The sequence below is a fragment of the Oncorhynchus mykiss genome, chromosome 22 (assembly GCF_013265735.2).
Source record: "Oncorhynchus mykiss isolate Arlee chromosome 22, USDA_OmykA_1.1, whole genome shotgun sequence".
Classification (NCBI taxonomy): Eukaryota; Metazoa; Chordata; class Actinopteri; order Salmoniformes; family Salmonidae; genus Oncorhynchus; species Oncorhynchus mykiss.
Window position 1 is genome coordinate 5,969,400 of NC_048586.1, and position 25,612 is coordinate 5,995,011.

The 25,612-nt window shown below is 40.5% G+C and overlaps 1 protein-coding gene across 2 annotated transcripts; it reads right to left on the reverse strand.

Annotated features, from left to right (window-relative positions):
* Positions 1–1,014: 1,014 nt before the first annotated feature.
* Positions 1,015–25,612, reverse strand: nabp1a (nucleic acid binding protein 1a). Of its 2 annotated transcripts, XM_021578732.2 has the most exons (7): positions 24,594–25,611; positions 24,470–24,520; positions 24,123–24,261; positions 23,573–23,644; positions 20,841–20,925; positions 6,524–6,587; positions 1,015–2,047 (listed from the first exon to the last, which is right to left on the reverse strand). In XM_021578732.2, exons 1-7 carry the CDS (start codon positions 24,685–24,687, stop codon positions 1,845–1,847), a joined length of 708 nt encoding a protein of 235 aa, XP_021434407.1. In that variant the 5' UTR covers positions 24,688–25,611; the 3' UTR covers positions 1,015–1,844. The 2 variants fall into 2 exon arrangements, with proteins under 2 accessions (XP_021434407.1, XP_021434408.1); XM_021578733.2 differs by lacking the exon at positions 24,470–24,520 and having other exon boundaries at positions 24,594–25,612.

The following is a 25,612-nucleotide window of genomic DNA, read 5'->3' on the forward strand; positions in this document are numbered from 1 at the left end:
TCTAGATCTCTGAATGAGCTTCTGTTATTGTAGCTAGAAGCAAACATACTTAAGGGTTAACACATTTGGAATGCATTTTTATATATCTGCTTATAAATTACTTGAACATATGTAGGCCTTCTGAAGGCTTCGTTTAGTTCAGACTATTGCCAAAACTGCACTATGAAACAATGAAGTCATTCCAACTGGACTTGGGAAATAAATAAGATTGCAAAGCATGGATTCTAAACTTTGATCATAACAATCTAATTGAAGGGTACAATGTGGCACAGACGACTACCAAAAAAGCACTACTTGTTTTGTTTTTTAAGCAGCAGCCCAAATGATCCCAGTAAGGCACGTGTCAAACTCATTCCACACAGGGCCGAGTGTCTGCGGTTTTTGCTCTTGCACTTGATCAAATATGGTCGCTGATTAGTAAGGCACTCCTCTCACCTGGTTGACTAGGTCTTAACAAAAACCAGCAGACTCTTGGTCCTTCATGGAAAGAGTTTCCTGCGCAAGGCATGCCAAGAACTTGAGTGAATGGACACTGGAGGGCACTGTATAATGGTGGTATATAAATAAAACACTACATGACAGATCTTCAAGATGTCTCTCTACTTGAGGGCAGTTGGGTGATCCCTGGAGCTTATTCAATAGGTTTCAACATTTTAAGTGTTTCAGATAGACATATAGGGACAGTTTCCTGGACAGAGATTAAGCCTAGTCCTGGACTAAAATACTTTCCATTTGGAATCTCCATTGAGTATAATTTTTTGTCCTGGACTACGTTTAACCTGTCTGGGAAACCCGGCCCACAGGGTAGACATGCAACAAGGTAAATATTTCCTCCTACTGAATAAGCCTCAGGACTATCGATTAAAGTTAAGGATATTAGCCTTATGGCTAGTTTTGACATATCAGAAACGCTGTCTGTCGTTCATTGGAAATGTGTTAATGTGATAAAACAGATTAAATGTATTACTCAGTCTTGATTAAAGTTGTTTGACAGAATGAGGAACATAGCTAGAGTTAAATGTGACAATATTATTTATTGCACTCATTAGCTACTTCACCATCTATCTCAGAGATGAAACAGAAATCAAAATGTCAGTAAAATATATTTGGGTGAACCTCTTAAGTGTTCCCACCTAACAAATGTATTGTTCATAACTGGACAGCAAATAAACTAGTCCTCATGAAAACTGTAGCCATTCTCAACTAAATCTAATCGACCTACTGATAAAAATCAAAGTATCACCTTTCTTTTCAGTCACTTTTGATATGTTTTGGTTGAGAAGGGAGTTGTGATCCTTCCAAGGGGGGTTTTGTTAGTTAATTCTGTCCAAAAAGTTGTTTCGCCTACGTAAGGCTTTCCCCATCAGCAGTAATCTGTTCCTTAATCAAATTAGTGATGCATTTACTTTGACTTAAAGAGAAGAAAGTGCATCTAGTGGTCAAGTAGGGTGTATAGTTTCAGCCAACAAGATGGGCGAGAGGGAGGCACAGGGAGGGTTGTCAATAACATTGGCACAAAATTGGCAATTATGGTGGTGGAAGGGGGAAAACTTACTTTATGTCCAGAGCTTTGCAAGTCCTGCTACTGTGTTCATGTTTAGGTCACACTTATTCAGTGAGGTGCTTTATGCAATTGACAGCATAACCAACAAACATTAGCTCAACTAGAGAAAGACAACGTCGCCTAGGTTAACCAGTATAAGCTGCAGATCAGAAACTAGTCTTTTTCAGTGATATTGTTGTGAATGCCAGGTTTGGCTTGTTCAAAAGGTAGATGGAAAGGAGAGAGTGAGGGGGTTGGGGGAGGTTAAGAGGCCGGGGGAAAGATGTCCCTAATGCCAGTTTCATCTCTTGGCACGCCGGGGGTCCCTGCCATTGCTAATAGTGACCGAAGGCTTGGGGGCACTGGGAGGTCCCACAGCGGACATTGGAGGAGCTGCGCTGCCAGGGGAACGGCCGTTAGTCCGCCCCACACCCCCAAAGACAGGGTCACGAGGAGTGGAGGGAGAACTGTTGTTGTTGACAAATGGTATCATGGCACCGTTACCTGTGGGAAGAGAAGGGATGGGCAAAAATGCTAAGAAGAGCAGTCATGATCAACTGAGGGGAAACATGTGTCAGTTCATTTAATCAAATATAGCAGACTACCGCTTTCTTAATCATTTGAATGGACATGGCAAAGAGATTAGCATCATAACTTGGCATGAAAGCAGCAGGCCAGAAAGGCCGCCCGCCGTGGACCAAACATACAAAATGCATGAGTCCACTATGCTTAGATAACAGTAGCACCAATTTAATAAAGATATGTGAGACTGCCATTTAGAAACCCAAACTAACAATTCCAGTTAAACATGGACATACACTATATAGAGGAATTAGCAGTGTAAACGTGTTCTCTGGAGTGATGAATCGAGCTTCACCATCTGGCAGTCCACGATGAATCTGGGTTTGGCGGATGTCAGGAGAATGCCAACTGCCCAAATGCATAGCGCCAACTGCAAAGTCTGCTGGATGAGGAATAGTGGTCTGGGGCTGGTTTTTATATGGTTCGGGCGCCTTAGTTTCAGGGAAGAGAAATCTTACATTCTAGACGATTATGTTCTTCCAACTTTGTGGGAACAGTTTAGGGAATGCCCTTTCCTGTTTCAGCATGACATTGCCCCTGTGCATAAATTGAGGTCCAGAAATAGTTTGTCAAGATGTGTGGAAGAACTTGACTGGCCTGCACAGAGCACGGACCTCAACCCCATCGAACACCTTTGGGATGAATTGGAACGCCGACTGAGCCAGTTCTAATCGCCCAACAACAGGCCCGACCTCACTAACGCTCGTGGCTGAATGGAAGCAAGTCCCCGCAGCAATGTTCCAACATCTAGCGGAAAACCTTCCCATAAGAGTGGAGGCTGTTATAGTAGCATAGGGGTTAACCAACTCCATATCAATGTCCATGATTTTGGAATGAGATGTTCGATGAGCAGGTGTCCCCATACTTGGTCATATAGTGCACATGCAAATGCCAAAGCATTGAAACACTAGAGTAAATGAGGGATACAAAGTAGGTTGAAATCAGGTGCTTCCACACAGGCGTGGTTTGAGTTATTTAAGCAATTAATATCCCATCATGCTTAGGGCCTGCGGGGGAGGCTATTATTTTCCAGAGTCTGACTCCAGCAGATGACTTCACACACAGACACTGTAAGACATAGGAAATGAGACAAGATATCGAATGGTGCATTACCGCCACCAACAGCACAGGTGATGAAATTAGGTTGGTTAAATCCAAAACTTTAAGTACCAGGGTTGCCTACCCCTGAAAGTCATACTTGCGAGCAGCAAGCAGCGAGTGTCCAGCGTTGTACGAGCTAGCTGCACACGCAGTAGTGGTTAACATAACGCCCTGGACCAGAGCTAGTGTGCGTAACACACCAACGCCTAGGAACAAAGTTAATGGCCGTGTTGGAGAGCATTAAAACCGTGATGCATCAAGGGTAAATTGAGACTGACTGAACTAGAAATAGTATTGAGTAGTTATTTAGGATGCAATTTGTAGAGCAGACAGTCGACTGACTCAGTTGATAACAAAAGTACTCATTTCGGATGGTATTTGAAGTTAGCAGACCACAAGGAGCCAGTGTGCATAATCTGCAGCTGGATAAGCTAAAATATGGAATTGTTTTAAGATGGTCATGCCAAAAAGCATTTAGCTTAAACATTATTGACTTTAGAATTTCTGATATTACCCCATAGAAATGCTGTGAATAACAGATTCACCACATGTAACAGATCGGTTTTTCTTTTTTTACTTGGGGGGAGGGGGGGGTTCTGAAGTGTTTGTCCTATATCTGAGAAATAAAAGATCAGGAAACTATTTTTTATTTAACATACACATGTATTTAACCCCTGTATTCTAGGCACTAAACTATCTCCACCTTCAGACAAGTCCCGTGACACTTGTGGGGGTGCGTAGAGCAACCCCATCATGTTCGTGAGAGTCATCTTTCCACAGAGGGGTCATAATAGTTTGTAGGCCAAACCGTTCTGAAGCTTTAGACGTTTGTGAGAAGACAGATTTTTGGGATGTTTTATGGTCTGACAAACACAGCTCTAGCTCTGCCACCTTTCACCGCAGATACAGAAGGGCGATATTAACAGATGCAGTGGATTGAGACAGCCCATGCAAAAAAAAACATCTCTAGACAGATTTTGATGGGGATGTTTTTATGTTAATTCAATTTCCACAGGGCCACAGGAATTGTAGGAGAAAGGTTAAGACACGGTTGGTTCCCTATATTTTGGCAGTTACTTGTAGGTGGCCTAATTTGGCACTAGCAAAAAGAAGTTCAAAAACAAGTATGACCATGTACATTGACATGCCTGACCCATTAAGGCACTGCATGTAGATCAGAGAGGATTTGATGGGTATAAGCAACACAAAAGGCATAAACTCAGCAAATAAAGAAAAGTCCTCACTGTCAACTATTTATTTTCAGCAAACTTAACGTGTAAATATTTGTATGAACACAAGATTCAACAAAAGACAAACTGAACAAGTTCCACGGATGTGGTATAATGTGTGCCCGAACAAGGGGGGGGGGGTGTCAAAATCAAAAGTCAGTCAGTATCTGGAGTGGCCACCAGCTGCATTAAGTACTGCAGTGCATCTCATGGACTGCACCAGATGTGCAAGTTCTTGCTGTGAGATGTTACCCCACTCTTCCACCAAGGCACCTGCAAGTTCCTGGACATTCCTGGGGGGAATGGCCCTAGCCCTCACCCTCCGATCCAACAGGTCCCAGAAGTGCTCAATGGGATTGAGATCCAGAACGAGCAGTATATGGCTGGTGGCATTGTCATGCTGGAGGGTCATGTCAGGATGAGCCTGCAGGAAGGGTACCACATGAGGGAGGAGGATGTCTTCCCTGTAACGCACAGTGTTGAGATTGCCTGCAATGACAAGCTCAGTCCGATGATGCTGTGACACACCGCCCCAGACCATGAAGGACCCTCCACCTCCAAATCAATCCCGCTCCAGAGTACAGGTCTCGGTGGAACGCTCATTCCTTTGATGATAAAACGCAAATCCGACCAGCACCCCTGGTGAGATAAAACCACAACGTCAGTGAAGAACACTTTTTGCCAGTCCTGTCTGGTCCAGTGACGGTGGGTTTGTGCCCATAGGCGACGTTGTTGCCGGTGATGTCTGGTGAGGACCTGCCTTGCAACAGGCCTACAAGCCCTCAGTCCAGCCTCTCTGTCTATTGTGGACAGACTGAGCACCGATGGAGGGATTGTGCGTTCCTGGTGTAACTCGGGCAGTTGTTGTTGCCATCCTGTACCTGTCACGCAGGTGTGATGTTTGGATGTACCGTACCTGTGCAGGTGTTACACGTGGTCTGCCACTGCGAGGATGATCAGCTGTCTGTCCTGTCTCCCTGTAGCGCCGTCTTCTGCGTCTCACAGGTTGGACATTGCAATTTATTGTCCTGGCCACATCTGTAGTCCTCATGCCTCCTTACAGCATGTCTAAGGCACGTTCACGCAGATGAGCAGGGACCCTGGGCATCTTTCTTTTGGTGTTTTTCAGAGCCAGTAGAAAGGCCTATTTTAGTGTCCTAAACTTTCATAACTGTGACCTTAATTGCCTACCGTCTGTAAACTGTTAGTGTCTAAACGACCGTTCCACAGGTGCATGTTCATTAATTGTTTATGGTTGGAAGCATTGGAAACAGTGTTTAAACCCTTTACAATGAATATCTGAGTAGTTATTGGATTTTTACAAATTATCCTTGAAAGACAGGGTCCTGAAAAAGAGGTTTCTTTTTTTGCTGAGTTTAGAACTAAGCTAGTTAGAATCTTTTTTACATTCATTTTATGGAATGAATACATGTTTCTGAACAATCCATCAGGCTTTTGTTGACAATATACCAGAGAACAGTGCCCGCGCCAAACCTGCTCACATGGTGGGCCGTCATCCGGTTTACTCTGTACACACAAAGGCAGCAAAAACAAGTGAAAGTGTGACAATTTAAAGCAACCCCTATCCCTCAACATTTTCTGGTTGACTGGACGAAGCAGAATGCATCCCCACAAACAGAGAAAATAGAGCAGCATAACATTTCTCACCTCGTAGGTCATCGATTCCGACTGCGCAAAACGGAATAGAAACGCCCATTCTCCACAGTTGTCAAAGCAGGTTCTACTTTAAATAGCACAACACGAATGCTTCTGCCACAGTTGTGTGTACAAAGGGTCTATCTAATCAAACAGAACTAATACCTCACCCCCTGATAGGTTAGGTGGACTTCATTTTTGCCATATTGCTTATACCCATCAAATATTTTCATCAACACTGGGGATAGGGGCTAGATGTTTCTGGACTGGGCCTGGACCTCAACTAGCCTGGAAATCTAGACTGATTTCAGTTGTTATACGCCAATATGAACAAATTTGTGAAATTAAAAGTGTGATTCATTGTGGATTTTCTGAATAGATCAACTGCCCCACCACTCCAATTATCACTTACCCGACTGAGCAGGTGTACCTGAATTCTGATTAGGCGGAGAATTCCCCCTCTGATCCGATTTGCCCTGCAAGGGGACACGTGGTGAGGGCATTAGAAAACACTTTTAAAAAGTCCATTAAGCATCACTTCACACCATTCAATATTTTGGGGATAACTAACCCACTAACCTCATTAAGACTCTGTTAAAAACTAAAAACACTTTACACATGTAGAGTCTGAGACAGATGGGCAATTCCTGTTCTCTGAAAGTGGAATTAGATTTTTGTTTGTGCTTTCAAATGAACATTGATTTAGGTGTGTAAACTGAGTATTTCCTTTTCTAGAGTGTCTGCCGTTGATGTTGTTCTTGCTTTTTAATTAGCATCTGATTTACAGTGCCTTTAGAAAGTATTCACACCCCTTCACTTTTTTCCACATTTTGTGGTGTTACAAAAGTGGGATTAAAATGGATTTGTCATTTTTTTTTGTCAACAATCTACGCAAAATACATATGTCAAAGTGGAAGAAAAATTCTAACATTTGCCATAAAAAAATAAATCTAATCAAGATCTATGGGTGTTGAGTATTGAGTCAATACATGTTAGTCACCTTCGGCAGCATTTACACCTGCAAGTTTTTTTTTGTTTTTTTTGGGGGGGGGTTAGGTCAGCTTTAATATTGCAGCTTCCACCAATGTAATTGTCTGCATTATTTCCAATCCCCCATATCTTTTCTTTTGTAAATACAGTGCAGTTGGAAAGTATTCCACATTTTGTTACGCTACAGCTTTATTCTAAAATGTATTAAATTGATTAGGGGATATAAACAATCTACACACAATACCCCATAATGACAAAGCAAAAACATCGTGGGCAAATTTTAAAATAAAACCGAAATCACATTTACATAAGTTTTCAGACCCATTACTCAGTACTTTAAGCACCTACGGCAGCAATTACAGACACAAGTCTTCTTGGGTATGACGCTACATGCTTGGCGCAACTGTATTTGGGGAGTTCCTCCCATTCTTCTCTGCAGATCCTCTCAAGCTCCGTCAGGTTGGAAGGGGGAAGGCGCTGCACCCTGCTATTTTCCGGTTTCTTCAGAGATGTTCGATTTGGTTCAAGTCCGGGCTCTGGCTGGGCCACTCAAGGACATTCCGAGACTTGTCCCAAATCCATTCCTGCATTGTCTTGGCTGTGTACTTAGGGTCATTGTCCTGTTCGAAGATTAACCTTCTCCCCAATCTGAGCGCACTGGAGCAGGTTTTCATCAAGGATCTCTGTATTTTGCTCCGTTCATCTTTCCCTCGATCCCGACTAGTCTCCCAGTCCCTGCCACTGAAAAACATCTCCACAGCATGCTGCCACCACGCTTCACCGTAGGGATGGTGCCAGGTTTCCTTTTACTGGAGAGTGGCTTCCGTCTGGCCACAAACATAAAAGGCATGATTGGTGGAGTGCTGCAGAGATGGTTGACTTTCTGGAAGGTTCTCCCATCTCCACAGAGGAACTCTGGAGCGCTGTCCGACCATCAGATTCATGGTCACCTCCCTGACCAAGGTCCTTCTCCCCTGATTGCTCAGTTAGGCCAGGCAGACAGCTCTAGGAAGAGTCCTGGTGGTTCCAAACTTCCATTTAAGAATGATGGAGGCCACTGTGTTCTTGGGGACCTTCACTGGTGCAGATGTTTTTTGTTACCCTTCCCCAGATCTATGCTTCAAAACAATACTGTCTCGGAGCCCTACGGACAATTCCTTTGACCTCATGGCTTGGTTTTAACTCTGACATGCACTGTCAGCTGTGGGACCTTACATAGACATGTGTGTGCCTTTCCAAATCAGGTCCAATCAACAGAATTTCCCCACAGGTGGACTCCAATCATCAAGGATAATCAATGGAAACTGAATGCACATGAGCTCAACTTCAAATTTCATCGCAAAGGGTCTGAATACCTGTGTAAATAAGGTATGTTTTTTTATTTAATACATTTGCCATAAAACATTTTGCTTTGTCATTATGGGGTAGTGTGTGTAGAATGTGGGAAAAAAACAAACAATTTAATCAATTTTAGAATAAAGCTGTAACCTACCAAAATGTGGAAAATGTCAAGGGGTACTTTCCAAATGCACTGCATGTATAATTTTTTTCATTTGTTCCATCTTTGAAATGCAAGAGAAAGACCATATAATATTGCATTTTAGGTGCAATTTAGATTTGAGTGTGCAAAGTTTCAGATTGATCCAGTGAAGCAATGCAATACTGGACAATGTTTTGTATCAAGTCTGCCCAAACGTGCCAAATTGGTCAATTGATACATTTTCAAGTACATAACTAGAAAGAACATACAAAAATGATATGGTAATACAAAATTAAAAGTCTACACACTCCAAGGAATGTCATACATGATGGATCATTAGTTTACACACTAACTTTCACACATCTAGATAGCCGGGCCGGGCGGAGTGGGTGTGTGGCCAGAGACAGCAGAGGTTCAAACTGTAGAACCCAGTTCCTACATTTGAATATAAAAATATATCAAACCAAACTACGGTACATGTTATCTCTGGGACCCTCAGGATGACAAATCAGAGCAAGATTACAGAATGAAAGAACATGATTTACCTTCAGAGGTGAATGTATCAAACCACTTGCCATGATATGTTTGTTTCACTCTCAAACAGCATGGTATTCTTTCATTCTAATAGCTACTGTAAATTGGACAGTGCAGTTTAGAGGTCGACCGACTGATTTTTCAACGCCGATACCGATTGGAGGACCAAAAAAAGCAGATACCGATTAAATCGGCCAAGTTTTTTTATTTGTAATAATGATAATTACAATAATACAGAATGAACACTTATTTTAACTTAATATAATACATCAATAAAATCAATTTAGCCTCAAATAAATAATGAAACATGTTCAATTTGGTTTAAATAATGCAAAAACAAAAGTGTTGGAGAAGAAAGTAAGTGCAATATGTGCCATGTAAAAATGCAAAAGTTTAAGTTCCTTGTTCAGAACATGAGAACATATGAAAGCTGGTGGTTCCTTTTAACATGAGTCTTCAATATTCCCAGGTAAGAAGTTTTAGGTTGTAGTTGTTATAGGATTTATAGGACTATTTCTCTCTATACCATTTGCATTTCATATACTTTTGACTATTGGATGTTCTTATAGGCACTTTGGTATTGCCAGTGTAACAGTATAGCTTCCGTCCCTCTCCTCACCCCTACCTGGGCTCGAACCAGGAACACGTTGACAACAGTCACCCTCGAAGCATCGTTAACCATCGCTCCACAAAGGCTGCTGCCCTTGCGGAGCAAGGGGAACTACTCCAAGTCTCAGAGCTAGTGACGTCACCGATTGAAAAGCTATTAGCGCACACCCCGCTAACTAGCTAGCCATTTCACATCGGTTACACCAGCCTAATCTCGGGAGTTGATAGGCTTGAAGTCAAACAGCTCAACGCTTGAAGCATTGCGAAGAGCTGCTGGCAAAACGCACAAAAGTGCTGTTTGAATGAATGTGTACAAGCCTGCTGCTGCCTACCATCGCTCAGTCAGACTGCTCTATCAAATCATAGACTTAATTATAACATAATAAACACAGAAATACGAGCCTTAGGTCATTCATATGGTCGACTCCGGAAACTATCATCTCGAAAACAAAACGTTTATTCTTTCAGTGAAATATGGAACTGTTCCGTATTTTATCTAACGGGTGGCATCCATAAGTCTAAATATTCCTGTTACATGGCACAATTCTGGCAAATTAGTTCGCAACGAGCCAGGCGGCTCAAACTGTTGCATATACCCTGACTCTGCGTGAAATGAACACAAGAGAAGTGACAATTTCACCTGGTTAATATTGCCTGCTAACCTGGATTTATTTTAGCTAAATATGCAGGTTTAAAAATATATACTTTTAGCGAATGCGCACCGCATCGATTATATGCAACGCAGGACACGCTAGATAAACTTGTAATATCAACCTTGTGTAGTTAACTAGTGATTATGATTCATTGTTTTTTTTAAAGTTAAGTTTAATGCTAGCTAGCAACTTACCGTGGCTTCTTACTGCATTCGCGTAACAGGCAGGCTCCTCGTGGAGTGCAATGTAAGGCAGGTGGTTAGGGCGTTGGACTAGTTAACCGTAAGGTTGCAAGATTGAATCCCCGAGCTGACAAGGTCGTTCTGCCCCTGAACAAGGCAGTTATAACCCACCGTTCCTAGGCCGTCATTGAAAATAAGAGTGTTCTTAACTGACTTGCCTAGTTAAATAAATGTGTAAAAAAATTTAAAAATCATCCAAATAGGTGTCCAAAAATACCGATATCCAATTGTTATGAAAACTTGAAATCGGCCCTAATTAACCGGCCATTCCGATTAAAATCGGTCAACCTCTAGTGCAGTTAGATTAACAAGAATTGAAGCTTTCTGCCCATATAAGACATGTCTACGTCCTGGAAAGTTTGCGTTACTTACAACTGTCATGATAATCACATTAGCACACGTTAGCTCAACCGTCCCGGTATACGGACACCGATCCCGTGGAGGTTAATCATTTCTGCCCTCCAAATTCATTCATTATATAAATAGGCCCGTTTAATTTTATCTAGCTTGCCGTTCCAAGTAAAAACGTGTATTTTTTGCTTATATAATAAAAATAGGTTGCTAGGTGTAGGCAAGGCCATAAAGCAACTGGGATATGACTCAAGAGTTACTCAGGGTGATTTTAACAAATACAGGGATTTTCCTTTCTATGGGAGCAAGATCGTATCCATTTTTGCTAACTTTATTATCATGTATTTTAGTGAGATGATTTCCCGAAAAATATATTCACATCACCGTCAGACCTTTTAATTGGAAAACTACACAGTAATGTAAAAGTATTTTTTTTGTGATCCAATGCATAATATAGTTCAGTATATAGGCTTGAATGATCAGCTCCTGAAGGAAATTGCAGAATGGCGCAAAGTTCTGTACCCACTCTTCAATGTGAATAAAGGGAAACAAAATACAATTGATAAAGAAATAAACTACAGTTTTTAAAAAGTATCTGTCATCTGTGGCTGTGGAGGGATCCAAATTTGGGATTTCAAAGAAAACATTAATCAGCATACAAGTCCGAGATTTATGGTCCCTTGATATTGCTGGATCTGATTTTAATCGCTAACATTTAGATGGCCATAAATGGATATGCTGATAGTGGACAACCTTGTTTTACACCTCTTGACAATTTAAAACTTTCTGAGAAGTAGCCATTCTTTACCATTTTACATCTAGGGTTATTATACATAACTTTAACCCATTGTATAGGATATTCTCCAAAATTATAATATGCGAGCCATTTATATATAAATCCCAGTTGTATTTTATCAAAAACCTTTAAGTCAGCTAGTGTTCTACTGTTTCCCGTACTTGTCTTATTTACAATGTACCGTCCATGTAAAAAATAAAATAAAAGTCTGATTAGGATGAATAATATCCGACAATACCTTTTTAATACTATGCATTTTGCATCACAACACTGAAGTGTAAGGGGCCTTCAATTTTTTTTATGGACTGGATCTTTATAATTTACCACTTGGGTCCTGTTTCAGTAATAATGAAATCAGACCTTGTTGAGTATCTGACAATCTACCAATTTTATATAAGTGGTGAAAACAAGCTAATAAAAAATGTCCTCATGGTATATCAAAAAAAGGTTTGGTATGCCTTCCAGCCCTGGAGTTACTGGACTTAAAGGCTTTAATTGCATCAAGAATCCCGCTCTGTAATTCAGCCTTCATGAGTCTCTGTGCAGCTGTTCATTGTACATTATTAATAGGGGAAAAAAATCCATACAATCAGCTTCGGTTAGAGGAGACAAACAAAAACATATGCTTTTAAAGTACTGTGCTTCCGCTTTCAAAATATAGTTTGTGAAACATGGGTGACTAATTTGTAACAAGTTTCTGTAAATTATTTTTGGTAACACTTCTAAATTGAAGATTAAAAAAAAGAATTTGCCGCATTTTTCCCATATTCCATCCAGTTCAATATTTCTTATAACATTACTCGTTAAATAAGCTCCTCCATTTGTTCCTATTTTCCACCAACTTATTCTGAGCCTCTATGGTACAGTTTGCATTGCCATCTGTACTATTAGTCCTATTTCTTTGTATATGGACTATTGACCTGAATTGTTTTTGTTTTAGAAATGAGTACCAAATTGCATAGCCTCTAAAGGCAAATTTGAAAATTGTCCCATGCTGTACCTGTTACCTCAGAAAAAGTCAGTTAAATTATTCCGTCCTAGCTAAAACAAATTAACATTCCATAGGCTTTGATAAAAAATTTCCAATATCCTCGCCCATGTGGAAATTCTGTATGAGTAATGTATATGCCAATTACGTGAAGGTCCGAACGCATTCTGTCCCCTATCAACACTAACTTTTGGTGCCAGCGAGAATGACATAAGAAAGAAGTCAAGACGACTAGCTTGATTGAGCCTCCACCATGCATCTCTCACTCGGTCAGGATATTTAAGCCTCCATATATCCACTAGTTCTAATGCATATATGATATTAATGATCTCCTTAAGTGCATGAGGGTTAAAATTGGTAGAGTGATTTCCTTTACAGTCCATTGAGGTGTTTAAAACCGTATTATAAATCTCCCACCATAATGATACATCTTGTATTGCTTGTAGGTTTGATATACATTATAATTATTTATTTTTAAAACAAGCGTGGATCATTATTTGGACCATATAAATAAATGAGCCAAATGTGTTCATGAGCCAATAACACGTTTAAATATAATCCATCTACTTTGCGGATCGGTTTGGACATTTTGCACATTTTGATCAAAATTGTTCATTAATACCGTCACCCCTTCTGAGTTTCTTTGCCTACGGGATAATCATTTTTCGCCGCCCCGCACCCAATACCGTTTATAATACACGTTTGTAAAGTTACTGTTAAAAAGTACCATAATGATTGAGTGTCCATATAGCTGTACCATGATATTTACATTGCTACTATGTAAACATCCAATTGTCCTCCACTATTACACCCGCTAAAACCTCCCCCTATCCCAAGTTGGGTTGTCATCCAAGTGAACACAGAACAGAAGCAGATCAACCACCAAAAGCATTTCCAACACCCTCACCTCAATTGTATTATATACAGTTTAAAAACAAACGTTAAAAATCTTGCACATCTTAAATTTCCACAATTAACAAATAATGTGTAATAATGTAGGCAGTTCATGCAAAGAATTATTACCTATAACCAGGATGGCCATTACAAAATTTACATTTTTGGCAAGCAATTATTATTTTTAGAAAATTGTGATTCATCCTATATTGTTCCTAACAGCATTACCCCATAGTAGCAGATGTGGGATAAACACACACCCTTCCTCAGATGTTGTACAGTTGTGCCATCCAAGTCAAGAAAGGACTTGATGTGCAAATACATAGTTGTAGCGGTTTGAAAAGGCATGCAACATTGAGCAAGAATGGGAAGATTTGATTAACCAATGTCAAGTCCTAGCTGTTCGAGATCAGGTACAACCCCTTCCCCTGAAACACACACACACACAGGTCCCCCGTTGTGACCATTTTCCCAAGCATCTCTGTGCAGTCAGATCTTCAATTATTTTGTGCCACCGGGGACACAATAATTTGCCCCCTCTCTTATTGCCTGAGTGTGACCCCCTCCCCATGGGTTACTGCAGCTAGTGTTGCCAGTACTGTCCTGGGTGGGGGCACCCCACTGGCTAGGTACATGGTCAAGGTTCTCATTAGCGACTGAGAAAATCGTTGAATATTATGCTCACCCATCCAGAGGCTTTGAAGGACCAACTCTGCCAGGCAGGCTCAGAATCTTGAGGGAGTGGTGCCGATTTAGTGGGTGTCTGACTGCATTTATCTTTCCATCTTGGCTGGGTATAGGCTACTTGCAGTAGGCCTATAAAACAGATAAGGACTTCTCCTTAGAGTATGGGTCGCTCAGGAGGGTGTCTAGGGTATAGAGTTGGGAACCGTTCCACCATGATAAGACAATAAATAAACTTTAACTTTATAATTAAAAAAAAAAATGTATATCCCATATCGGCACAAAATTGAAAGCTCTCAACTTCTGCTCATAGACGCACATGGATGGGCTCTGACATTTGCAACCATTTTCTTTTTTCACGCCACTTTTCCCAAACACAAAAACACACACCCCACCTTACACCTTCAAACTGTGCCTTATGTCCTCTGTTTTATTCCTACCATGTTGATTCCTACCTAATTTCAGGCTTGAGTACTTGTGTTCCAGTTCCTTATATTTGAAAATGTACTTTTTCAATAATTATCCTCTCTTCTAATGCCGTCTAATCTATTTATAAATACTATAAATAGAAAGTTGAATACTAATTATTTGACAACATTCCCCATCTTGAATGGTATAGTTGTAGTTAATTTCTTTATCAATTGTTGCATTTTATGGTTCCCCCCCCCAAAAAATATTACAATCCCTACCATGGATAGTATTGGGTGGTCCATTATTCAACGACTCTGGGAATATTGTAATATTTAGAAAAGCCATGGAATGGTCCTGGTGTCTCGGCACAATTTGTTATCAATATAGTTTATCGACTACGAGAGCTACACATTTCCCTTTTAATCTATTCACCTTGAAGAGTGGGAACAGACGTTTGCACTGTTCTGCAATTTCCTTCAGGAACTGGACCATTCATGCCAGAAAGTATTTTACCCAGGCATTTAACCATTATTTTGTCTTTAAGGAATGCAAAAATTTGGCAACGATTGGGCGCTCATATCACGAAGTTTGATTTTGTCAACAGTATCACCTGAGATCTGTAGTGCTGTAAGAAATAATTTCACAAGACTTACAGGATCTTCAACATATTTCTTTGATACCATTAAGTACCAGATTCTCTCAGAAACGTGTTCTCCTTTTGAGTTACTTAAAGTCTGTTTCAATCATATAGACTCTTTCTGGGTAAGGATTGTACAATATTAGCTCTTTCAGGTTGGTTGTTGATCATTGTTAGATAGCCATTTTAATGTCTTGCCATAGATTTTCAAGACGATTTAAGTCAAAACTAACTGGGCCACTCAGGAGCATTCAATGTCGTCTTGGTAAGCAACTCCAGTGTATATTTCGCCTTGTGTTTTAGGTTCTTGTCCTGCTGAAAGGTGAATGTCTCCCAGGGTATTGGAAAGTAGATAGGCGTTACTCCATTTTTTTTAATCATAAAGAACTCCCTAGTCTTTGCCGATTACAAGAAATCCCATAACATGATGCGGCCACCACCCTTGAAAATATGGAACGTGGTACTGTGTTGGATTTGCCTCAAAACATAATGCTTTCTATTCAGGACAAAGTTAGTTTCTTTGCCACATTTTTTGCAGTTTTATTTCAGTGCCTTACTGCAAACAGGATGCATGTTTTGGAATATTTGTATTATGTACAGGCTTCCTTGTTTTCACTCTGTCAATTAGGTTAATATTGTAGAGTAACTACAATGTTGTTGATCCACTCTCAATTTTGTCCTATCACAGAAATCAAACTCTGCAACTATTTGAAAGTCACCATTGGACTCGTGATATCCCTGAGTGGTGTTCTTCCACTCTGGCAACTGAGTAAGTAAGGACGCCTGTATCTTTGAAGTGACTGGGTATATTGATACATCACCCAAAGTGTAACTAATAACTAATCACTATGCTCCAATGTCTGCTTTTCTTCTTCTTATTTTTTTTTTTTACAAATCTACCAATAGGTGCCGTTCTTTGGAAAACCTCCCTGGTCTATGTGGTTGAAATTTACTGCTCGACTGAGGGAAATTACAGATCATTAAGTGAGGAGTACAGAGATTAGGTATAGTCATTCAAAAATAATGTTTATACACTAATTGGATGTAAGGGAACACCCCCCTGAAATGTAAAAAAACTGAATGGGAACATATGGGCACCGTACTAAATATATACACGGTGTCCAATACCACTCAATTCGGGCGTCGTTTCATTCAAAGTTGATTGCAAATGCCATATGGCAAATGCCAAGTGTAACACTGCAAAAATCCAACAGATGCGCTCCACCGTAATTTTTCATATTGCAGTCAAGACCTAAGAGTACAATTTTGAAATATTGAAAACATTTTAAAAAACGTATTTCGATTTGTGTCAATTACACATGTATAAGAACTGTATCAACATACTTTAGTCATATTTGATTATCATTATTTATTTATTTTTTTACTTGTCCATAGGGCATATGTTTTGTCCATTTGCAATATGATTTCATAGGAAGTCACTTTATTTTTGGGGGGCCAAATGCCATAAAAAATGTCCAAATGCAATATGAAAGATTTGAAAGTGCCAAATCAGGATGTTATGTCCATTTGCCATGTACGATCAATAGAAGTCGGTTTACAAACCCGAAAGTCAGTGAACCATGTCCAAAAGGTATTTATACTGCCAAAATGATATATAGCACTATGTTAAGCCATGAATCAACCTAGATCGTCTATTTGTCATGTATGAAGAGGGAGAAGTGGGACTGTTGTTTTAACTATTTTTTGAAAAATGTCCAAAATGACAAGGGTCCCCTATTGGATGGGCACGGATGGGGGGGGGGGGGGGTGCTCCCTACCCAACCGTAGACCCCTTGCTACCCCGTAAGGCATTAAAAAACATTTTAAAAATGCGCTCCTGGTAACCCGTTCCAATCACCAGGTGCACGGCTGTGCATTTGCAGTATGTTTCAATGTGCATTTACCATCACAAATTTGTCATGCTCAAAAGTACAGCAGGAATGCGAAATTGACTGGCCCAATGAACTCGCGATGGCCGGGCAGTGATTCTGGTTCCACTCCATCGCTCTTGGTGTTGATTTCAGAATGTCATTTTGGTGATGGTACCTCACTGTTTAAACATATTGCAAATGGACAAAAGTCAGCCAGCAAGTCACCGTCCATCAGTCAATTAGATGTCATTCTGACACCAAACTAATACAAACTGAAACCACACCCACTTTTTCCAACTCGTTTAGAAGCCAACTATCACATATTTCAGAGCTGGCCCAAAATTCACAGCGCCTTCTGTTCAAACCATAATAAAAACATAAAACACAAAGTTACCTTCTAGCTGCGGGTCCAGTTCTGATATTATGTGTAGGCCTAGCTGAGGCGACTCCGAATACCAAGTTTCGGCTCGATAGGTCATTCGGTGCCCGAGCAAGACCTTAATTGGTTCTGAAAATCCACTTTTTTCCAGGGGTCCTTGAATGAGCTATCAGACAGAAATGTTGGGATCCGTCTCTATGGGCCGAGCCGTTTTCAATGGACCTAGTCTTGCGAATCTGGGACTTTTCTAAACGTCGTCATTTTCGTAATGGTCCAAATGAATTAAAGTTATTGAGAATATTCTCGGTCCGAGAACCTTCTAGAGCCACATAACTCGCCACGCACAATCGACCTGAGGTCTAGAACAGGTTTTGAAAGTTTCAGAACTCTAGGTCTGACGGTTCTTTAATCACCCTGTCTCAGATTTTGAAATTATGCTTTACAGCGATAGCAAGACAAGCGTTTGTGTAAGTTTATCGATAGCCTAGCATAGCATTATGTCCAGCTAGCAGCAGGAAGCTTGGTCACGAAAATCAGAAAAGCAATCAAATTAACCGTTTACCTTTGATTATATTTGTATGTTTTCACTGACGAGACTCCCAGTTAGACAGAAAATGTTCCTTTTGTTCCATAAAGATTATTTTTAATACCCAAAATACCTCAGTTTATTTGTCACGTTATGTTCAGAAATCCACCGGAAATAGCGGTCGACGACAAATTATGTCCATAATATCGACAGAAACATGGCAAACATTTTTTATAATCAATCCTCAAGGTGTTTTTCAAATATCTACTCGATAATATATCAACTGGGACAGTTGGCTTTTCAGTTGGACCGGGAGGAAAAATGGCTACCTCTCTCTTTTACGCAAGAATCACTGAGAGCCATCAGCTGGCCACATACGCAATGTGTTCGTTTACGCTCATTCTTCAACATAAAGGCGTGAAACTATGTCTAAAGGCTGTAGACACCTTAGGGAAGACGTAGAAAAAGGAATATTGTTGATATTCCTTTCAATGGGCAATAGGGATGCATAGAAAGACAGGGGTTTCAAAATAAGGGTCACTTCCTGATTGGATTTTTCTCAGGATTTCGCCTGCAATATCAGTTCTGTTATACTCACAGACAATATTTGTACAGTTTTGGAAACTTTAGAGTGTTTTCTATCCTAAGCTGTCAATTATTGCATATTCTAGCATCTGGTCCTGAGAAATAGGCCGTTTACTTTGGGAACGTTATTTTTCCAAAAATAAAAATGGTGCCGAGGTTAATAGTTCAAACAAAGGTAACTATTGCAGGCTCTGTCTATTTCTACGCACCACACTGTGTCCCTCCGTCCAAGCTGTGTGTGTGTGAGTTTTTCTTGGAAATTGTATGGGAGACATGACTGATTTTCAGTTCACGAGGGTTGCACATATGAAGTTTTGGAAAGATCTGACTTTAACCCTTTGAAACAGCCCCTATGACACCAACTATGGCACTTCCGGTTGGCACAGGAGGCTAAAAGTAAACATATCCTCATTGGGGTATGCTTTTACAGAATCCTGAGTTAAGTCTATACGTTAAGAACTGACTATTACACAGTGTTGAATTCACTATTTCTATCAAACATCAGTTTGGGTATGGAAAAACACTTTTAGGGTGATTTTAACCACTTCCGGTTGCTTCAGGAAGCTTAGAATCGACACAGGTAGACCTCATAGCGGCCTGATAGACTGTCATCGAAGACAGGTTCATAAGGCATTCATAACCCACATAGGCTTCAAGTTGAATTCAGGGGAGCAGGCAATGTATTCCTATGGGGAAAGAAGTCATTGTAAATTGTGAGATGAAAAAAAAAAAATGTTTTTCACTGTTAAGGGTTAATGCCGCACGGTCAAGTTTAGGCTTGCACAGATCGGGAGGACCTCGGGAACGTTCCTGAGGTCAAATTGTGCTTCTCACCATTAAGGTTCTCCCACTGTCACCCAAAAGCAAATAAAATTTAGGGCCAGGCTTCATTTTGGGCCTACTTTTTTCACAGTCGCTGAGCGCGCTACGGTCAAGCGGGGCATCTTGTTGAACTCGGCACGGCCTTGAGAATATGGAAATGCCATTGCAGGCTCTGTGTCTTTAAGAACAGCACTTCGTCACTCCATCCTTGCTGTGTGTGTGTGAGAGCTTTTCTTTGACATCTGTTGGGAGAAATGACTGATTTACAGTTCACGAGGGTTGCCTAATAACACGTTTTGAAAAGATCAGACCTTTTTAACCCTTCGAAACAGCACCTGACGACACCATTTTAAGGCACTTCCGGTTTACACAGGAAGCTGAAAGTGAACACATATCCTTCTTTGGGTAGGCACTTATAGAATATTGAGTTAATACTTATTTACAGAGGGTTGAATGTGTGTGTTATTTCAGAAAATCACAGAAATCTCGCATAGCTCGGAAACACAATTCAAAAAGATTAGTCTGAACACGCTGCAACTGGATCTGTAATTAAAAAAAATAATATTTAAACACCTTTTTTTGAACATCACCAATTTGACATTGTACGATTTCTCTTAAATTACGATAAATGGCTGGTTATTTTTTTATTGACACCGTAGATTCATTTACTTTGACGTGAAGCGCAAAAACTATTGCTCTATTTTCATTTTTTTACCTTTAATCGCAGAAAAATGGCCAGAACTCAAAAACCGTTGAGGGCCAACTGCCCATTATGCCAAACCTAAGCTCATCAAGTTGTCTTCTAAGTATTTTCCGTTTAGGAGAAAAGGCCACGTCGTGATTGGTGATGTTTTATACATCTGCAATATGATTCCATTCGCCCTCTTGTGGGAACATCCGGCCCTGCTGCACGGTCCGTCGCCATCCGCGAATTTTAGAGATGCTGTTGGACGTCTGGTAAGGAACCGTACATTTGCAATGTGGCATTTCTCACTAACCATATGGCGAATGTCAAAATGTTCCCTTAAGGTATGTCATTTATGTCCATGCAAATTGTGTGACTTGTTAAGAAATGTTTTACTTATTGACTAAATACATTTCAGCTTTTCGTTTTTAATTAACCAACCCTCTTGAGCAATCTGGAGGTGGGCTACCGTTAGCCTGGTCACAGAGCTGTTTGTGCTGGATAGCCAACATGTTTGGCAAAAACAATGCCTATAGGAGTTGGCAAGACAGAACAAATAGATCTGGGACCAGGGTAGGGTAGAGGTACTTACAGTCTTGTTCTGCTGGTTGTTCTGGGCTAGCAGATCTGGGTTGGGCTCACTGAAGTTAGGCACTTCGGAATACACCATGCAAAACCTATGGGAGGGAATACATTTAGTGAATGTTAGGAACATTAACCCTGTGTGTTAATACTGCATGCATGTCATTGATATTTAAAAGTAACCCAGCACATTCAAGTAAAGTTGCATGCATCAACTTGTACCGAAAAGCATTAAAACAATGTAATGTAGCCAGCTTGAAACTATACTGAAGAAATACAAACGCAACATGCAACAATTTCAAAGATTTTACTGAGTAACAGCTTATATAAGGTACAGTCAATATAAATAAATTCATTATGCACCAATCCATGGACTTCACATGACTGGGCAGAGCAGCCATGGGTGGGCATAAGCCTAACCACTGGGGAGCCAGGCCCGACAAAGGGCTTCATTACAGACAGAAATACTCCTCAGTTTCATTAGCCGTCCGGTCTCATGACAGTCCCGCAGGTGAAGAAGCCAGATGTGGAGGTCCTGGGCTTGCGTGGTTACACGTGGTCTGCTGTGAGGCCGGTTGGATTTACTGCTAGATCCTCTAAAACCATGTTGGAGGCAGCTTATGGTAGAGAAATGAACATTCAAGTCTCTGGCAACAGCTCTGGTAGACATTCCTGCAGTCATCATGCCAATTGCAAGCTCCCTCAACTTGAGACATATGTGGCATTGTGTGACAAAACTGCACATTTTATAGTAGCCTTTTATTGCCCCCAGCACAAGGTGCACCTGTGTAATGAGCATGCAGTTTATTCAGCTTCTTGATATACCACACCTGTCAGGTGGATTGATTATCATGGCAAAAGAGAAATGCTCACTAACAGGGATGTAAACTCATTTGTGCACAAAATTGGAGAGAAATAAGCTTTTTGTGCATATGGAAAACTGGGAATCTTTTTTCAGCTCATGAAACATGGGACCAACACTTTACATGTTGCGTTTATTTTTGTTCAGTATACATGACACCTATATTTCAAAGCAGGGTTGGTCGATGTCAACCTTTGTCCTATCATGATTATGTACCCATAAAACATTGATACGATGCTATCGCCCCGATTGGCCACCCACAAATGTATTTATTTTTTTGTTGGAAAAAATATAACTCCTCTAAAACGAAGGGTGGGCTATAGCGTGAAACCTAATGCAACGGGACGAATCATGACTTAAGTCAATGTGGTTGAAAGCATGGGCAGTGCAGGCAATGGCACATCTTTTCTAATGTTCCCTGCTGGTGGAGGAGCAGAACAGTTGTGTCTGTGGCTTGCACATGATGGAGCAGTGACTGATGATGAACGGGCTGTCTTACCGTAGTGAGCTAGGTTTTAGGCCTACATCATGGCCTGGATAGAAGCAGTCTAGTCTTCAGAACTGGATAATAATTGCTTTATTTGCCTCAAAATAGAAAAATAAATATTGTTTATTCGATCTCTCAAAGCAGTGTTTGAGAATAGCCTATGCCTAGGCTTAGGTTACAGACTTTCATTCTTGTTATTTTTGAAAGCCTCGACTTCAGAACACTGATAGGCTAGAATCCTTGGAAATAAGCTAATGTTCATAACTTAAACTGGTCTTAAAGCTTTTATGATCGGCCAATTACCTATCCTCCAATTAGGCCTATTTGGTTTTCAACCCTGCATGGAAGAATTTTCCCAGCCCGCATGGATAATTTATTTCATAATAACGGTTAAACTTCAATAAAATGGTCATTAGCTTTTTCTATAGGCTATTGTTTGTCCTCTTGTTATTAATCCTACCTTAAGGCTTTCAAATAATTCTGTTACATTCATTGTTTGATCGGGAGAAAGCCATGCATAAAACGATGAAGCGTAGCCTTCAGTCATATTCATAGCCTATCGAATGGAGAGAGAATGGAACATAGGCTACGTTTTTTTAAACAGATAGTTAAAGAGCGTGTTATAAAACTGGACATCTTGTGCCGATTTGGTGGAATTCTGTTCTTTCAGGACTACATTCCTCATACATTCTGTAGGCTATACAACATTTATTGAAATGGGCTATAGCATATAGGAATACTCAATGTCACTTGTGCTGCCCTGCAAGACAAATGTACTACGTGGCGACACTCAAATACGCTAAACCACCATGGGTCATCACGATGTCTTCAACGTCGACCATGGCTGTCAATCATTGTCGATAAACGATGCTATCGCCAAACTTATTTCAAAGCAATATAACCTTCTGTATTCTTAAACTAAATGCAATTCCTCTGTTGCTCAACTATTGTAGATAGATGTAAGAACAGACATGTTTTATTTGATAGAACACCACATGTTTACAATACAATAGTGGAGGGGCAGTGGGGTTGCACATAACTTTTTTCAGGCAACATTTTTTGAAAAACAAGCACTCTTACTGGACAAGTTCAGATACTTTTTTTTCTTTAATCAAATTTCAGGCCTGTTGAATGCTACCCATACCATGATATCAGTGTTATTTTCTGCTTTTCTTGGTATGAGACTCCTACACTACCACTTTTTCAACAAAAGTCATCAATACTACCCTAACCACAGAGTTTTTTTTTTTGGGGGGGGGGGGGGGGGGGGGGCAGTCTCACTTTGTGTTCTCTGCTTTTATGCATCACTAAATCATAAAGAGTGCGGCAAGTGGCCAGCTGAATTCTCGTGAAATACAGGAAGTTCCTGGTGGTATAAATAGACTGTACTCACTCTCCGATCTTCTGCAGGTCTCCACCTCTTCCAGTGTACAGGGTCAGGCAGCCCTTCCACATGGAGGCATAGCTGCAGAGATGGAGGAAAGTCAAGATACTGTATCTAGCTAACAAAGTACTGGGGTTGGGATCAGTTCCATTTCTACTAACTTTAGAAAAATGTGAATTATATTCCAGAGGGGAAAACAGCTCATGGGTTTTCATAGCAACACATTTTGCTATACTTCTATTCACTTTCCTAAGATTCTTGTCATAACAGAATCAATGGTAAGCCTGTGCAGGTGCTCAGGGGAGTGTATGCTCCATATACTAACTGCTCATATCAGTCAAGGCCTCTACCGGTCATGCAGTGTTTCTCATCTCCAAGGTTGCATTTCTGTTCTAGTCCAGTAAAAGCACACCTGATTCAACATATCAAATGGCTTAATGAGTAGTTAAATGGGATGTTATTGTGCTTGGCTAGAACAATATGTACAACCATGAGGGTAGCCAATGCCAGAGATGAGAATCATTGCAGTAGCCCAATGGGTGTGGGTAGGGGTCAATACCCTCTGGTCAGCCGGATAATGTCCCCAGGCTGAATGAGGCTGCCCAGCTCGTCCCAGACAGAGATGGCGATGCTTCCGCTCTTGTCCGCTACCTTGCAGGAACGCACCTCATGGCCATCCTTCGTCTTGGTTACCCGTCCTAACATATGAGAAAAGAACAAGAGCAAGTGAAGTTATCCCTTTAGAAATGCAATTCAATAAACATAGCTCGTCTACATAGCCTTTGTGATGGGTGACCAAGTCCTCATGGCTGTAATATGGCACCCTGTCAGAACATGTCCAAAGCAACAACAAAAAAATACAGGTAATTGTATGCTATTACACGGAGGCATTTTTTTTATACTCACGATTACATGTTTGCACTAAGTTGCACAATCGACTCAATTGTTCCTCTGGCCCTTTAAGAAAACGGTAACGAATCTAGGTTGACATGACACGAGAAACACGACATTGTTATCTCCACCAACTTACCTATTTCCAAAACAATGAATACGATATTTAAATTTTTCGATCCAGGCTTCACGTCTTTTATCAAGAACAGACCTTCGTTTATGGCGTTCGACATCTTTAGGAAGCAATTGGGAAAGTGACACGCTAGCAAGCTGTCTAGAAAGCTATGCAATCGGTAGCAGCATTCGGTCGGAAGCTAGCAGCAAACTAGCCAGCTAACGTTAGTTTTCAACATAAAGGGATTGTCATAACTTGCTAGCGGTCTATACAAAGTTATTTGAGAAACGTTTTTTTGTTGTTGCCACAACCTGAAACAAAGGAGATGTGGGGTTCCCGATTTATAAATCTAGCCTCTAAAAGGATAACAAGCTAACGTTACTTTTGCTTTCAATGGATGGACCACTGTAGCTGCTTTACTCCATTTTCTACCAAGCTATTCTCTTAAAGGTTACTGTACTTCCTGCTAGAACAATCTTAGTTACACGTGAAAAAAACACTACATAAAGCTAGCCAACTACATTAAACGATATGCTTGCTGTGCTAAGTATTAATCTAAAACACTAGTTTATGGTGAATAAAAAAATATGAACGTCAAAAATGTTTAACCGCCTGACAATCTCTTTCCTCATCTGGTGCTAACTAGCTACAGCAGTAACGTTAGCCTGAATATTCTCACAATGGTGAGTTTACGCAAAACTTGAACTAACTAACTACTTACATAACGAAAAAGACTGATGTTGGCTCAATTATAAATTATAGCTAACATTAACACTCATTTCTAGTCTGATGGAGGAAGTAGCGCTAGCTAACGTTAGCTGTCCAACTTCAGCTTTGTTACAACACAAACTCGTACGTGTCTATGTTGCTAATACATGGCCGCTATATATAATTATTTGATAAACGTAAATTCAAGTGTTGCTAGTAATTAGACTTGAATTATGGCTAAAGAAAATTCTCGGCGAGTTTAAATCTAGACAACTGTGGCACGCTCCCCCCTGCTCTTCAAACAATGCCCCCTAACTACGTCAACGTGCTTCGCC